Consider the following 17,383-nt stretch of genomic DNA (forward strand, 5'->3'; position numbering starts at 1 on the left):
ACGCTGCTCACCGCAGCCAGAGCGAGGGCCTATTTCCAACTCCCCGTTCCGCCCGGCAACCTGCTGGTTACGCATCCAGGGCCCTGCCTGGGGAAGCAGAGGCCAGGCCTGCTCTTTCCGACCATGCCAGGGAGGAGCAGAAGTGACAAGCACTTGGGAACATGGGCATCTGCGGGGGCTCCAAGGGCCCTTGACCTGGCCACCGGACACCCGGTGTCTGTGTGAAGAGTAACGGGCCCAGTCAGTGAGCCCTGCTTCCTGGTGGCACAGGTCTTGCTGAAGAGGAGCACGTGGCTCAACACCACGCTCGTACCTTATAAGCCAGGGAAACAGGCCCGTTGTAAAAGTGGAAGAAGCCGATGAGCTGATCCAGAAACCGCGTGCAGCTGACATCGGGGAGCTCCACGGCGCAGCCCAGCACCTGCGGGAGGGAGGGCGGAGACGGCGCTGCCGTTGCCTTACAGCCACACTCGAGTCCCAGCACCCAGGCCTCTAGCACGACTGCTCTGGCTCACCGCGGTCCACCTCCTAGGGCCCGGAGCCCGCACCCTGCACTGCGGCCGGCTGGCTGCTGGAGAACAAGAACCTTTTGTCTGTCTGTCTGAGCAGCCCGGCCTGAAATGCCTCCTTCCTTCCTGGTCACTCACCCAGGACGTGCCCACCCCTCAGTGCCCACTCGATGGGCCACCTCCCTGCTGTTGATTCTAAGACCTTTTCCTGACCCACGTCCTGTGAGGGCTGCTGTGTGGACATTGGATTCTAACTCTGGTCTCAGTGCAAACACTGGACAGACTCAAACTGTCCCATGAATGGCCAGCCTGTCTCCAGCTGGACAAGGTGTGTCCAGGCGGGGCTGACTGGCTCCTCAGTTCCAGCCCTTCAAGCTGAGGGGTGCGCAGGCCTCTGAGATCAACGCCTGCATCAGAGCGATCCTGCCACACGTTAAAGGGCCTGAAAACTGTTCGTGTTCTTTGCCCCAATCATTCTGCCTCTCAGAAGCAGTCCTGAGGGCATGACCGGAAATTCAAACAAACGCAAGCCACCCCAAAACGCAAAACGAAGAAACAGAAATCCCCTCTGAATGCAAGCTGTGTGACATTTTGTTCCCGGAAGTGTTTGAGAGTTGATAGAGTCTGGCCCACAGGAAGTGCTTGCTTCCTCCCCAACTGATAGTGGGTCAGGAGCAAGTCCAATCATAACCCAGCAGCTTCTCTTTCAAACTAACATGCTGATTCTACAATGGAAACCCAATCGATCTGAACCACCCAACGCTGCAGTTCCTGAGAGTCAGTCTAGTCCGCAGGGTACTGTCATCCCAAGCCCCCCTCCGCCCCGCTCTGGTTGATTCTATCCTCCCTCCACCCCAGCAGCCTTTGTTCTGAAGACTTTCCACCACACAACAGCTCTGCCTATTCTGGAATGTGATGAGCGACATGATATGTCCACTCTGTCACTCTTTGTGGCTTCTGTCATGCTGCTTACTGCCTGTGAGGGTCATCAAGACTGCCACATTACCAGTGTGCATTGCTTTGCACTATTAAACCGTGCTCCATGGTCTGAACATGCCACCATCTGTCTATTCGTTCTTTTTTCACTGAATGAAAACATCGCTAGTTTGGGGCAATTAAGAATGAGGCTCTACATGATAAGGCGAAATACACTCTACGGTCATGTGTAACTAAAGTGAACCAAAAAAAAGAATCTGGCTCCTGGGAATGGTCTAGGCATCCTTCTGTGGGCGTGTTTTCATACTGCTGATCACAGGAAGGTGTATGGATCTGGTTTCAGGACTTATTACAAAGCTATAGAAATCACGAGAGTGTGGTATGCGCATAGAATCTCCAAAGACGTCCATGGAAGAGAACGCAGGGTATCCCCATGGCCACCTGATCTACGAGGGAGCCCAAGGAACTCAACAGGAACAGGAGAGTTTTTTCCACAGTGGTGCTGGAATAACTGGATATCCAGATGGGGAAAAAGTGAACCCTGACCTCTACCACACTACTCATAAATAATCCAAGTTGGACTACAAACCTAAATTTCTTTATGAAGACTAAATATTCTTATGCAAATGATAAGAGTACAGGCAGGGAAAATCTAAAACCAATCTGTATTAAATTATTATAGGTATTTGTAAGTTAGAAATGATTGCCTCATACAAAACCAATTTTAAAAACTGATCTTTATACACAATCCATAAACACTTAGAAAATATAACTTCATAAAAGATGTCATTTATGATAGCAATAAAAACATATGAAATACCTAGCAAGAAACCACTCAAGAGAAGATCTTTATGGATAAAATGATAAATTTTTTTTTGAAACACAGTGAAGAATAAGTAAGTGAATACATTATGGTAATGGAATGAAAAAAAAAATTCAGCAAAGAAGCCAGTTCTCCCCAGACTGATCTACAGGTGATGCAATTCTAAATTAAGATCCCTACACATTTGTTTTGTTTGAACTTGATGAGCTGATGTGAAATTTTTTATGAAGGAGCAAGAGGCCGGGAATAGCCACATGCTGCTGAGGAGGAGGCTGGGGCCGCGTCACAGAGACATGGCAGAAGGGTGGCAAGGCTGGCAGACGACGGAGGAAATGCGGGCGGTGGAGACGAATCCCGGGCTCAGACGCAGACCCAGTGTGCACAGGCGCTCTGGCGCTGCTGTTACAATGCACAAGATTAAAAACATCTGCTCATCAAAGAAAACCAACAGGCAGAGGACCAGGTGCAGTGGCAAACGTCTGTCATCCCAGCAGCTCAGGAGGCTGAGGCAGGAGACTCATGAGTTCAAAGGCAGCCTCAGCAACTTAGCGAGGCCCTGAGCAACTTGATGAGACCCTGTTTCTAAATAACAGTAAACAGGGCTGGAAATGTAGCTCAGTAGTAAAGTGCCCGTGGGTTCAATCCCAGTACCTGCCCTCTCTAACCCCAGGAAAAAAAAAGAAAGGAAAAAAGAGAATAGCAGACTACAAACTGGGAGAAAATATTTTTAAAATATATATTTGATAAGGAACTGGCCTCCAGGATATATGAAGAACTACAATTCAATTAAAAATCATTTAGAAATGGACATGCTCTTTGAACAGACACTTCACAAAGGAAGACACACAAACAGCATCAAGCACATGGAAGAACCTCCAGGCCACCAGTCATCACGGAAAAGCACCTGAAAACCACGAGAGTCCACTGCACGCAGGGAGGCCTACGACTGAACAGTGACATCGGTGTCAGGGAGGGTGTGGAGAAGTGGGATTCTCCACGTCCCTACTGGCAAGAGTGTAAGACGGTACAACCACTTTGGAAAAAGGTCTGGCAGTTTCTTATAAAATCCAATATATACTTTCCCTATGATCAGCAATATGAGAGCACGTCTGCAGAAAGATACCTAAAGAAGGTTCCTAGGAGCCTCGTTTGGGACAATTAAGGCCCAAAGTAGCAACGTTTTCGTCCAAGGATAAAGAGAATGAATAAGACAGTCTGAGGGGTGTTGAGATCATGGAGTACGGTTCAGTAACACACAGCAGTGGGTACTGACCGAGGAACAGCCCTGACACAGCCACGACAGTAGGCAGCAAGACAGAAGCCATGAGTGATACGCTAAGTGTATTACGTCACTTACAATGTTCGAAAACGGCAAAACTATTCTGTGGTGGAAAACTTCAGAACAACGGCCGCTGGGGTTGGAGGGGACAGGATTAACCAGAGAGGGAAGGGGAGGTGCTTTCGGGATGATATTACGGATGCTATTAGTGACAGCACGGTAAAGTGGCTGAGATGGCCGGAATACCAATGCAGGCAACTCACTTTGGAAAGCATAAATAAACAGATGAAGACACAGACAAGTGATAAGGCAGCGGTAAGAAGACTGGAGAACAGGATCCAAGTATTCGCTGTGAAATTCACACCGTTCAGCATGCTGGAAAATTCTCACAACAATGCTGGAGATAATACCTCTAGGGTTGGAGCGGCCTCCACACTTGGGCGACCCTTCACCTCAAAGCCTTAAACAAGCAGAGGGCGGGCAGACGGCACAGGAGCCAGGGTGATGACAGGACCCAGTGCAAGGGGGGGCGAGGGTCCAGCTGTAGAGCCACAGGCAGCCGGCCGGAGCGCAGGCCGCAGGGGGCTCTGCCCGCAGAAACTTACCCAGAGGTAATCTCCGTCCACCTTCACGGCAAACTTGAGCTTCCGAAGACGGATGAGGGTGGGAGGAGAGGCAGAGAGGTCGGAGATGCAGCGGACCACGCCGGCGATCTGCCCACACAGCAGCTCCTGCTGGTCGAGCAGGGTCTGTGAGAGAGGAGAACATTCCAGATAGCAGGCCGGCACTCTTCACTCTCAGGTCACTCCGTAGGGCCAAGGGCAGGGCCACATCCTGCCGGCCGTCTGTGTTCACAGGGCCCTTAAGCCATCAGTGGCTTCTACTTACTTATTTATGTTTGATAATTTTAGTTGTAGATGGACACGATTCCTTTATTCTCTTTATTTATTTGTATGTGGTGCTGAGGATGGAACCCAGTGCCTCCCTCATGCTAGGCAAGTGCTCTACCACTGAGCCACAGCCCCGGCCTGGCTTTTATATTTTTGAAGGGTTGTAAAAATAACAACAGCTGGGCATGGGTGCACACCTGTCATCCCAGCGGCTCGGGAGGCTGAGGCAGGAGGATCAGGAGTTCAAAGTCAACCTAAGCAACTTAGTGAGGCCCTGTCACTCAATAAAACAGAAAAAGGGCTGGGGATGTGGCTCAGTGGTTGAGTATTCCTGGCTTCAAGTCCTGGGATCAAAAAAAAATTTAAAAATAACAATAAGAATATAGGACAAAGCCCTTGGGTGGCTTCCAAAGCCTTAGGACATGTACCGTTAGCCCCTTTACAAAATCTGCCACAATCCCTAAACAGGAGTGGTGGTGTACACATGTCATCCCAGCAATGCCAGAGGCTGAGGCAAGAGGATCACAAGTTTAAGGCCAGCCTAGGCAACTTAGAGAAACGTCATCTAAAAATAAAATTTTAAAAAGGGTCAAGAATATTGCTCAGCGGTAAAGTGCCCCTGGGTTCAATCCCCAATACCACAAAAAAACACCCACAAAGTTTGCTAGCCCCTGCCAGGGTGGCTGAGCTGTTAGAGAGCTCTTAGTAAACACGAAAGGACAGTGCACAGCTGTGCCTGGAGGTGCACACTGGGCCGGGAGCATAAGCCTTTCATTCCTACTCAAATCCCCTGCTGAGGGGCCTGAGCAGCCTGGGCTGAGCCCAGCCGAGTCAGAGGGAAATCACATGAGCGCACACGCAGCATCTCCTAATCCGCCTTACCCTTAACAGGGCAGCCAGATGTTCTGACGCCACAGGGCATGTCCGCAACAGCTGTGAAGACGTCTGCTGACCTAACCCAGACCCTCAGGTTTACTAGTAATCTAAAGGAGGCACAGTGGACAGGAACTATGAAATGGCACCACCGTCATCAGCCAAATCCAGAGCGCGGGCCATCCGAGCATGCTACTGCACAGGGGCCTGGCTTCCTCAGCAGCTCAGTGGCCCGGGGAATAACGGATGCGTGGTGAATGGGGAGTGTCCTGCAAAGGCTCCAAGTGCAAGTCAACCGAAGAGAAGGTGTGGCTGCTGACTGGACTCTGATTATGGGGGGAGGGAAGGGAGGGAGGGAAGAGAGAATGAAGACCAATAGACTAAGTGACATCTACGATAATACAGAGAATGTGGATATAGTCAGAACATTAGACGTACTAAGGAATTACTGTTACCAATCATGGTGACCTTTTGTTAGGTGCGATAATGTTTAAAGTGATGTCCTTTTTGAGTAGAGATGTTACTTGGTACTAAGGTCTAGAATTTGTTTCAAACTGCTCCTGCGAAAAATGCTAATAACAGGGCGGGAGAAGTGAGGCCATTTAAAATCGGCGAAGTGGTGACAATCACTGATGCTGGAGATGGCGCACGAGGGTTCCTGATACTGTCTACTTTTCTGTATTTTTTTTTTTTTTAAATGAGCTGATCGATAAATTGGGGACAGAGAAGGCAGACAAAAAGATCACGATGCTAACAGAGAAGAGGAAAGTACTGGTTGCCTGGGAATGTTAAGACCAGGACAAGCAACAGTATATCAAGAATAAGACAGAAAACAGAAAAACAAAACAGAATAAGATGGAAGGTGTCCATTTCCTGCATTGGCTGGGGAAAGCTAAGTCCTATACTTATGAAAAGTCTCCACTTGGGGGCCAGAGGAGCCCCACTGGGCGGTAAGACGCCGTGTGGCTTACCTGAGAAGGGTAAAAGTAACAAATGCCAGCTCGGGTTGGATCTCCTTCCTCCTTTACCTTGGAACCATCATAAAGAAAAAAATAATTCCACCTGGTGAGAGAACAGAGGGAGCCATGTTTCCTTTCGCACAGTGGCAACGGCAGCTGGTAAGGCTGCCTCCTGTGTCCCAGCCCAAGCGGGGCTCCTTACTCAGCGTCTGAGCCTTCTGCTGGCCCCAGAGAAGAAAGAACCAGTAGCTACAAATAGATAAAACCAGTCCTTAAGTGCAGAAGAGGCAAACTCAAAATACACCTCCATCCAGCCGCCAGACCATCTGCCCAAAGAGACATGAGTAGCAGGAGGAAAGACGGCGCGCCCACGACCACAGCGTGTTTGCAACACTGAACTTAAAAGTGCAGCCACGTGGCCGGCACTGTCTTTTAAGGCTCTGATAACGTGTTAGGGGAGTCTCAGCTGCCCCCCTCGCCACTGCTGAGCACGATGGCCCTGGAAACAGCCCTTCCAGCAGCAGTGCACGCATGTACCTAAGAGAGGTTTACACAGTGTGTCCGGCACCTGCTCAGGAGACGCGCAAGTCCGAGGCAGGCCACTGAGGAAAGGAAAGGGACTTTGGGAGTGCACGGAGGAACACTGAGCCCTCTCTACCACCCAGACACGACCAGGCTCCAGCGACTCCTCAAGGCATGCTTCCTCATCAACCTTCTGACTCCCTTGGCCCCGAGGAACCCTTTCTTCTGAGTTTCCCTAACCCTCCTCTTTCCTAAAGACTCTTACAGCCTACTCGGCAGGGTAATTATAATTACATAATACTCATTATCTGATTACATCTTTAAGACCACAAAGCCAACTCCCAAGTGGCTGGGCCTTGCTTTTACCTCTAAATCTCCAAAAGCACATTTTCAGGCTATAGCAACAGGACAGATGTGACCACTCAGCCATCTACACTCTTCCTACAGGGACCTGTGCCCTCTCTCAGGCCGGTGGCAAGCACCACTTGTGTTTCCAGCCTGGCCCCATCTGCAGTTCTAGGGCTAGAGGTGAAGCTAGCTGCAGGGCAAGTCCAGATCAAGAAGGACCTGTGTTTCAAGGCCAAGTTAGGGACCACCAAGCCCTGGTCCAGTCCCCCGCTTCTCCCACGTTCCCAGGAAAAACACCACTGCCTTTGCAGGTATGCCAAAGAAAACCTGAACGCCACTCTCAACTGCTCCTCCTCATTTCCACATACTCAATGAATCGGTCACTCAGTCCTGCTGAGTCCAGTTAAACCAGGTCTTGTCCTTTCTCCTCTGCAGTAATGTCTGCTGAACTGAATAGGAAAAGTATTAGCTCTATTAGCTCATAGCGGGTTGAGCAGGGAACTGTTTCAGCAAGAAACCCTTCAGGAGCTAGACGACCACGAGCTAGACAGGACAAACCTCTTCTCATGATGAAATTCCCAACCTCGCCTCTGCATAGCCAAGGGCACCACACCCAACAGCCGGCTGCACAATCTTCTCTACGGTCTACCAGAGATGTTGGACTCGCTCAAACACTGCAAGAGGCAGGCTGGCTAGGTTAAAACAGTAGCTCTGGAGAGAAGTGGCCTGCATGCTCCACGCGGCTGCTCAAGGGAAAAAGACATTTTAATTTTTTTCTTAATAAAATCAAGACACTATGGCTGGGGATTTTCAATTCACCCAGATCTATCTGGAAACACGGTGAAAGTTGCAACTTACAGGCCCTGATACTCACCAAGGGGCTGACTTTGTCTCTGGGGAGGTGGAGGTGGCCATTTACTTCTCCGTCAGCCTCATCCTCTTTATTTGGGTTTCTTTTTCCAGTATCACTTCTTGCTCCCCAGTCCGGTGAATCTGGGTGTGGTAGGGTTAAGTGTTTTCTATCACGACTGCCACTTCTTAGTTTTTATTCAGCATGAAAGTGCTTCTTCCTTTCCTCGTAGCCTCTTTGGTTTCACGAATAGCTCTTCACCTTTTGGAACTTGGAGACTATAATAAAGTAAGAGAAATCAAATCCACCAGTCCGGTTCCATGAGCATCAGGCACTGTCCAGTAACATGCCTTCAAGCCCCAATCCAGGAAGCACACGTGCTGGACGGAGGCAGTGTTCTGATGAATTTCTAGTTCAAAGTCATCCTGAAAGTTCTTTCAAATGCTCTGAAATTTCCAGTCCATACATCAGTGCCTTGGCTCTGAAATAAACACAAGGAACAGATTATTTCAGAAACCCACGAGTGAGCATGTGACCCAGCCAGGGTTAAATAAACGGTATGTTTCGAAAGAGCTTTCTACAATGGTGGAAATTATACTTTAAAATTAAAAGGGAGGGTGTTAGCAGAGACTTCAAAATAAATAACTTAATTTCTCCAAAAGTTATGGTCAACACACCACAAGCCTCACAAAAGAGACTTTTTAGTATGAAAAAGCACTTGGTGTTGAGAACAGTTGTCCCAATAATGTAGTAACAATGGAAACCAAATTAAGGAACTGTCACTGTGACAGCCCGAAGCAATTTGAACATGAAGACTCTCAGAGGTGAGCAATTTTTCAAAATGCAAAAAAGAGAACTTTCCCTTCAGTAGCTTTCAAACGCCCACAAAAGAAAGACAGCTCAGTGGGATTTCAGAGTCAACAGGGGACCTGGCTTCACTTATGATAATCTGTGTCCCTTACTCTCCACCCAAAACTCCCTCCACAGCCTCTGGCTTAGCCCCTCCAGAGCCAGAGGGTTTATAATATTAAAAGTATCCTTTCACCAAACCAAAAATCTGCCTCCCAGTAAATTCCACTCACTGGTCCAGACAACTCTCTCCAAGAAAACCCCAAACATGGTTTAATCCTGCCATGTGACAACCCCTGGGTCACTTCAGAACTGTAGCTGTAAAAATACTTTCTCTAAGTTTAATGTCCTCAGTGACATGGTCTCGAATACTTGCCACCGTTCCGCCATCTGCAAGAACCCAATACAGGTTTGCTAAGGTCTCTCTGGTAGAAAGAAGTCACTAGGGAGGACTTCAGTGCATCTCTGATGGTCTGTAGAACCTCATCTTTATTTAGCTGGACTTCTTGGAGTGGCTCCCTATTGGGCCATACTCACTCCGTACTATAGAGCCTATGTAGGCACCTGCTGGGGAGGCATCTCATTTTCTGGAACCAAGAACAGCAGCCTCAAACTCCATACCCCTTGTTCCCAGAGGACTGGGCCGTACACTACTGAGGACCATGGTCTTATCTGTGAACGGTCCCAAAGAGCCCTGTGAAGGTTCTGGGGCAGGGAAAGGTGTCCGTCAGGGTGTGATCAGAAAAGACGAGCGGCTGAGGAAGTGGCGGCAACGACCCTCCTCACGCTGCAAGAAGTGGACGGAACGGCCGGGGGATGGTGGTACTGTAGGAAGTGCCCCGGCGGGCCGGGGGAACTGGGAAGGGGGCGCTAATGGCTGCGAAGGGCCTGGAAGCTGGCGGGCACAGCGCCCCGGGGCTCAGGAGGCGATCCGGAACCGCACGAGGCTCTGCGAAGTGCCCGCCCCGAGCTGGGCTCTGGGAAACGGCGGAGGAAGGCGCGGGGGTCGAGCGGCTCCCGCCCCGCGGAGTCCCCACGCCCCGTCCACCCACCAGGATAGCCAGCCTGCCAGGGGCTCCAGGTTCGGGACTCGGAACTGGAAAGTGGCGGCGGCCGGGCACCCGTGAGTCCTGCCCGGTACCTACGCGCGCCGCGGAGAGGCCAAGATCACGCGCCGCCCCGCCTCCCGCCGGCCGCCCCGCCTCCCGCCGGCCGCCCCCCGACGCCGGCCAAGAGCCGGCGCGCGCTGATGACGTCGGTGCGGCGCGCCGCGCGGCCGTGACGTCAGAGCCAATGGCGGCGGCCGCGGCGCTGGAACCCTGGCGGGTGGCGGCCCCGCGGAAGAGGCGCTCGGCCGCGGCGAGGCGGCCGCGGCGGAGGGAGGCGGAGGCCGGCGGCCGGGAGGCAGAGCCCGAGGCGGACAGCGGAGCTGTGCTGCGTCGGCTCCAGGCGGCCGAGTGAGTGCGGGCCGAATCCCCGCGCAGAGGCGCCACCCCGAGCCTCGGTCGCCCCATCTGTACGGTGGGAACGTGCCGCGCGCCTGACCAGGGTTATTCGTGAGGATTTAGCACAGGCCACGCGCCCGCTGCGGGCCTGGGTCATCGTAAGCGCGCGCAAGAGCCTCGCGCTCCTCTTACTGCGGTGTCAGCCGCGGGCCTTGGCTTTCTCCTTTGTGAGCTGGGGATGGAAACAGGACCTGCGTGGGTTTGCTTTGAGGATTCAGTGATTTAGTGGAGGTAAACCATTTCCTGGCACGTGGCAAGCTCCAGGCCAATGCTCGGATGGTACGAATGCTTGGTTGCCATCATTAGTTCCATTAGTTCATGGAAGCGCTGCTATGTGCCTAGACCTGGGCCAGCAGTCTGCGCCCGTTGTTAGTGTTGAACGTCACAGGCGTGCTAGGATGCTGGCAGCTGCAAGAGACATGGGTAAGGTATGGAACCGGTTTTCAAACTCAGGTCGTTGTGACTCGGAAACCTGTGCTTCCACCCTCTCCATTAGTCTGAACTTTTAGTCTACCCCAGATCCCCCCATACTCTGCCCCGTACTTAAGAAAGCACACAGGTAGTGTCCCACACAGCAGGTATTCAGTAAATGCCACCTCCCACTGTTTAGTATTTTTATTTTTATTTACTTGTAGTCCCATTAGGGCTCAATAAATAACAGTTTTAACAGTAATTCAGATCAGCATCTAAAGGGATATCATAAGGGGTAGAAGGTTAATTTCTACCAGAGGTTACCTGTGAATAGAAACTGTTGACCAGATGGTTGAGCCTGAAAAAAAGCAGCAACTCTTTCTGAGATCTCTGAAGGTGCAAATGAGAATTGATGTACCTGGGGGCTCCCAGTAACTTTGTGTGTGAGACACAGTGGTCTCACCAGGTTGCCCTGTCTCAGCCTCCCAAGTAGCTGGGCTTTTCCATATCTGTTTTCAATGCTACAACTAAAAGACCCGACCAGAACCAACTGTAGAAAAGGAAAAGTTTGAGGGCTCACAGTTTCTGAGATCTTACTGCATAGAAGGCCGGCTCCATTCCTCTAGGCTGGAGGTGAGTCTGAACGTCATGGCATAAGAGTGTGGCAGAGGGAAGCAGCTCACATGATGATCAGAAGGCAGAGAGAGAAACTCCACTGGCCAGATACAAATAGATATTCTAAAGCCACGCCCCAATTCCCACCTCCTCCAGCCACACCCTACCACTTTAATTATTAGTTAATCCCTATCACTGATAGGGTTAATGCTCTTACAACCCAATCATTTCTCCTCTGAACCTCCTTGTATTGTCTCCTAGGTGAGCTTTTGGGGGACACCTCATATCCAAACCATAACAATATCTCTGTGCACTGTTATTTCCTCAGTTTCTTCGGAATCCCCCAGGAGCTCCCTGCTTCTCCCAGAACCCATGTCTTGAAAGGCAAGGGCCCAGAGCTTTACATTGCTGAGTGTGCATGCATTTGCCAGTTGACAAGCATTGCCGGGTATAGTAGAGCTCTGCTTTCCCTGTGGTGAGGAACCTGGGCAGAGTTTTTTCAATTCTGTCCACTCCTTTCTGAGGCCCCTAAATAGTCTCTGGCCTATGACTTGTTGGTTCCAATCCAGTTCATTTGAATTCATTGTTGACTTTGTTTGGCTCTGGGCTTGTGGAAGCCAGATGAGAGACCAGACACTTGGTTTTGTCACTTCTTTTACTTTCCTCTTAGAATCTTTTTTAAAAATCTTTTTTATTGTGGCAAAATGCCTGTAACATAAAGCTTATCGTCTTTACCATTTTTAAGTATGCGCTTCATGTCACGCACCGTCACCCACACTCGCCTGCATAGGTCTTTGATCTTATAAAAGAAACTCCTTACACAGCGACTTCCAAACCCTCCTCTCCGAACCCTGTGAACACCCGTTCACTGTTTGTCTCTATGATTTTGAATGCCGTATGTAGCCCTGTAGAATCTTACATAGCAAAGGCCACTTATCAAGTGCCTTCCAGGTGGCACTGTGCAGAGAATGTTAAGCCTCTGACTTCCTCCTGTCGCCCTCCACATAGGCAGTCTTTGTCACCATTCTAGACATGAGGAAACAAAAGCTCAGAAAGGCTGGATCCAGGAACTTCACCATTTATTGAGCTGCAACACGACCAGGCTTTGTTGTGGACCAAGGATGCCACACAGACCCAGATCTGCCCCTGGGCATCTGAGGCCTCCTCCAGGAAGCCCTCGATGACCCCAGCAGATATACCCTGGCCTTGAGCAAGGCAGTATTTGTTTCCCTTCCTGTCACTCAGTAGGGGCTCTGCGTGGAGATCACTTCATCTTCCATGCATCCAGCTCACGGCCAGGAGAAGAGCCACTGCTAGGGCATCCCTGGTGTGGATGGGAGGTGAACAAGCCTTTTTTTCCTCAACAGAGAGGAGCTGCGGATCTCTGATTTCTGGAATTCGGCCTTGGGTGAGTACCACCTGGCCATGGGAGGGGTGGAAGGAGGGAGAGGAAGACCTGAATATGGGCAAAGGGAATCTCATCCCCCTTGGAGGACATCTTGCCTCATGCTGGGTTCATGCTGAGTTCATGCTGAGTTCTAGTTCTGACTTACCCCTGAGGGCCATGTGTCTCTTGGCACTTCACTAAGTCTGACCCTAGTTTCTCTGTGAGATGGCGATGATCAGGTTCGTTTCCTGGAATGTGGGCTGAGAATTAGATGAGCTCACTCGTGCTTGGAACCGTGCGCACCTGCTCACCGAAGGCAGTAAACACTGACCGTCCTCATCATTACTGGAGCTTGTGCGCCTCCTGCTCTTGCCCTTGACAGCATGGGGTGGACTGCTTCCCGAGCAGTCACAGCCCCTTCCTACCTGTAGCGTGGCGACATGATCCCCGTGCCCCGAACAACTTACCGTGGCTGTCGTTTTTATTGAGGGCTTATTTTTTTCCTTTATTTTACATAACTTTGCAAGGAGCAACTTCACGCATAAAGCTTTTGCCAAATTTAGTGTGATCAATTAGGACATATTCCCAGAAATGGAAATAAGTGAAAGGCAGTAACCAACTCAATGTCCAGTGTCAAGCTGTTTCCAAAAAACTTTTGCCAGTTCTCTTATCAGCAAGAACTGAAGACCCAGTTTCCATGTTCTCGCCTCTTCTGGGCTGCTTCTAGCCTGGGGTCTTATGTAAAGACAGCTTTGCTGATTTAATAAGTGAAAGTTGCTATCTTATTATTGGAATGTATGGCTTTTGTTTTGGATACAGCTTGGTTCAACAAAATTCGGTACTAGCATAACAAGAGGGACAAGAGAACCTGCATCTCTGAGATTTCAGCAGAATAGTGTTAGGTTCTTGAAGCCTCCAGCTTTTTTTTTTTTTTTTTTTTTGACCTTTGTACATATCACATATTTCTACGCCTAGACATTTATAGTGTGGTTGTGAGAGCTGTGCTCCTCTAACCTAAAAAGTACTTCAGAGCATAGTCTGCAATTACTGGAAGCCGCCTATTAAATTGTATGAGTTCACATTCGAGTTTTAGATGGAAAGTGTCCATGAGTGAAGGCCAACGTTTGTTGGAACAGTCTCGGGCTTGGGACCGTGGGAGTCGGGCAGCGCCTGTCTTCACTGAGCGTGACTGTGTGTGCCTGGCGGCTGTTTTGAGAGTTGCAGCCCTTCTTGCCCTGGTCTGTGGCCCCTTGTGGGCGATTTGGCTCACAGGGTCAGAACATGGCCTCCGACTACATTTGGGGGCTGGCTCTTTCAGAAACCATCATCCAGTGTCTTACAAAACAGCTGGGACAACCGAAGGCCCCTGTGGGGACCCTTTCAGAAGCCCTTGGAAACCTGCATCTCACCTCGCCAGCTGAGCTGGACGCGGCCCCTGACCCCAGCCTGGGAGAGGCCCTGGCCCAGGGAGCTGCCCACATCAAGTGTGTGTGTTACGGCGTTGGCAACTTCGCCAGCTGCACCACAGCTAGAACCCAGCTGGCATTTTTGCTTCTGTTCCTGGAAAGGTGCCAGGTGAGTTTCTGGATTCACTGCATGTCCTCCCCTGGCCCACACTCTGTGTTCTTGGGTGTTTGGGTTGAGGCAATGCACTCTTCCCTTGCAGATCCCCAGAAGTCACTGCTGGGTCTATGACCCTCTGTTCAGCCAGCTTGAAATTGCTATTCTTCACTCCCTTGGCGTGACTGTTCTCAGTGAGAACGAGGTAAGTGGTGGGGGGAAGCAGGTTGGGGCCGCATGCGGATCCTGACCAGACCACCGGGGATGCCAGTTTTCTCTGCAGCCGTGGTGGTCCCTGTCCACCGACTGCTTGCCTTCGCAGTGTCTGTAAAGTTTGACTAGTCAATCAATTACCCACATTTTGTTTTACGTTGTGCCCTGTCCAAAAAAACCTTAAATTACACAAATAGCATGAACCAGAGCAAGTCAACTTTGCAAAATCGTTGTGAGGATTCTTTGTCAAAAATTGTGCTAAGCCAGTATTTGCTGTGCTATATAAAAATCAAGACGGCAGAGTCTGGGTTCTTCAAATGGCTTCTGATCAGGCTGCACCCTGTCCCAGGATAGCAATGAAAGGGGATGGAGCCCCTTATCTCCACTTGTCAGCTCTGAGCCTGGTCACACCCTGAGCACCTGCTGTGAATTGTGAACAAATCCTCTCCTTCCCAGCACCTCCAAGAGCGCTGACATTCCTGAGACCTCTGAAAAGAAATTCACTTTACAGGGCAGAACTGAAGCCAGTGTGTGCAAAGACCTCTGAATTGTTTTGCATCATCTTGGGGATTAGAGAATCATTTGATTCCTGTGTCCTGAAACTGCCATCTCATTGCTTGTTATATAACCTCAAAGGCCCTGCTGAGAGGTTGGTCCCCAGTGCTGACAGGCCCTGAGATACTAGCATTCCATGCAGATGTCTTTCTGAGTGCTGCTCTGTGCTGGGCAGGGAGCTTTCAGAGACCAGGATCACTGAGAGCCAGCCCACCTTTGGGGAGCCTGTGGCCACACCAGGCACGTGGCCTGTGAACGTTAGTGATGGATGCAGCAGTGACGGGGACCGTGCTAGGAGCAGGGGCAGCAGGGGTGTTTGGAAAGATGGGGAGCTCTTCTGGGTCCGAGCTGGGATTTGAAGATCTGAGGGACAGAACCAGGGCTGCAGGCAGCCTGTGCAGAGCGGACTGATCAGGAGTCCACTGCGGTTCGTTCTTAACATAGGAAATGGCAGGCAGAGGAGAGCAAGCCACTCCTGTGCTGTGTGGCTGTAAAACAGTGGCCATCAGGAAAGGGTGACTATGCCCCCCAGGGACATTTGAAGGGGATCTGCAGAAAGACAGGAGGCATGGGTTACTGACGGCAGCATCGGAGACAGGCGCCACAGCTGTCCCTCCTGTCCCGTCAGGGACAACAGAAGCCCCTTCCCTTGTGCAGAGCTTTCTGTGCTCATGGGGCACACCTGCTAGGCACGACGGCTGCCAACACTGGTCCCCCTGACTGTAGACTACATGACCAGCTGGAACCGTTTCATCCGGGTCCCCTGTGCTCAGTTGTCTCCGAGCTCATACTGACATGTCCGGAGCCCTCGCTTGCCTTGCTGCAAGTGTGCTCTGCGAGAGTTCACGCCTGTACCCTCACGTTCCAGGAAGGAAAGCGGAGTGTCCACGGGCAGCCCACAGTCTTCTACATGCTCCACTGTGGGACGGCCTTGTACAACAACCTTTTATGGAGCAACTGGTCAGCAGATGCCCTTTCCAAGATGGTCATCATCGGGAACAGTTTCAAAGGCCTGGAGGAAAGGTAAGCCCGGAACACTTCCATCTGTCAGCCCAGAGGTGATGCCCGCAGACTGGCCTGTTCCCGGCCGGTCCTACGCTAGGATATGCTCCTCTTAGGGAAACAGATGGAGGGGAAGTCAGATTTTATCCTTGAAGTCCTGGGGACTGAACACCAGGGCCTCATGCGTACCAGGCAAGCTTGGCCACTGAGCCTCGTCCCGGCCCAAAGCCAGATTTTAGACCCTGGTCAAGCTGTGCAGCAGTTTTTAGAGTCTCTGCAAATAATCCCTCCCTTCTGGTGACGGAAGTGTTTTTGAAACACCATTCGATCTCTCTGCCCATCACTCTGCCCTCGTTCCCTCTCTGATGCTCAGGTCTCCTGGTGACACGGGCAAAAGCCCTGGGGTCTCCACATCCTTAAATTGTTTTGAATTCTTACTATAGTTTGGTCATCGCACTTTCCTACATGTCTCAATTTAAATAAAACCATTCTCACACCTCATATGTTTTAATTTCTAGGTTGTTGATGAGGATTCTGCAGAAAAACTACCCTTATATTGCAAAGGTATCTGCGTAAAGGGGCTGGGGTGGAAAAAAAAAAAAAAAAAAAAAGGGGACTGGGGTGGGAGAGGGTGTGGAATTGCTCCCTGTCACCGAGAAAGCCACCTCACCCTGTTTGGAGGCATTGCCAGTGGAGACGTGGTGTCACTGTGCCACCAGCGAGCCCTCTCCCCGGGGCTGTCCCGAAGCTGTGCGCTCACCCCTCCTGGCGTTTTCCTAACTGCCCTACTCAGTGCTGTGCCCAGCACATCTCTGCCCTCGGGGCCTCAGGGCACTGCCCCGAAGCCGGCAGCAGCCTCCTGTTCCGTGTGGTTTCAAAGGGCCGTGGGGCGTGAGTGTGATGAAGTCTCACCGCTGTAGTGTCTGGACTCTTCTGCTCAGGTTCTGGAAGGGCTGGAGGAGCGCCCGCTTCCTCAGACTCCCCAGTACGTGGACACCTTTAACGACACGTCCGTTCACTGGTTCCCTGCCCAAAAGCTAGGACAGCTCTCCAGGGACATGTGGACATTCCGGGAAGAGCCAGAGTATCAGGGCTGCGAAGACCTGGAGATCATCAGGAGGAAGGCGGCAGACCCATCGCTGACCTGAGCGCACTAGAGCACGTCAGGCTGGCCGTCCTGCTTGGAGGATGACATGCAGCCCGAGAACTCGGTGGAGGGGCTGAAGCACTTGTGACAGCCGTGCGGTGCTGCACACCTGTTACCCCAGGGGCTCGGGAGGCTGAGGCAGGAGGATCG

At 51.1% G+C, this 17,383-nt stretch overlaps 2 protein-coding genes across 5 annotated transcripts in view; one reads left to right on the forward strand and one right to left on the reverse strand.

The window, feature by feature from the left end:
* Positions 1–11,716, reverse strand: part of HPS4 (HPS4 biogenesis of lysosomal organelles complex 3 subunit 2) — a 26,609-nt gene extending 14,893 nt beyond the window's left edge. Inside the window, exons 1-5 of one of the 4 annotated variants that reach the window (XM_079151329.1) lie at positions 11,335–11,716; positions 8,014–8,470; positions 6,282–6,372; positions 4,153–4,296; positions 314–421 (exon numbers count right to left, since the gene is read on the reverse strand). In XM_079151329.1, coding sequence (XP_079007455.1) covers positions 314–421; positions 4,153–4,296; positions 6,282–6,372; positions 8,014–8,054 — 384 coding nt within the window. In that variant the 5' untranslated portion in view covers positions 8,055–8,470; positions 11,335–11,716. Of the gene's footprint in view, positions 1–313; positions 422–4,152; positions 4,297–6,281; positions 6,373–8,013; positions 8,471–9,890; positions 10,121–11,334 lie in introns of those variants that run through there. The other 3 variants (XM_079151328.1, XM_079151330.1, XM_079151327.1) reach the window with 3 other exon arrangements.
* SRRD (SRR1 domain containing) lies at positions 10,073–17,234 on the forward strand (the record flags this gene model as incomplete). Its single annotated transcript, XM_079151424.1, is given in 8 exon segments — positions 10,073–10,115; positions 10,118–10,295; positions 12,737–12,777; positions 14,075–14,331; positions 14,423–14,521; positions 15,953–16,107; positions 16,605–16,650; positions 17,028–17,234. Coding segments are annotated over 8 exon segments (1,011 nt in total). The 5' UTR covers positions 10,073–10,087.
* Between the last annotated feature and the right edge of the window lie 149 nt (positions 17,235–17,383).

The sequence above is a fragment of the Sciurus vulgaris genome (assembly GCF_902686455.1).
Source record: "Sciurus vulgaris genome assembly, chromosome: 8".
In the NCBI taxonomy this organism is placed as follows: Eukaryota; Metazoa; Chordata; class Mammalia; order Rodentia; family Sciuridae; genus Sciurus; species Sciurus vulgaris.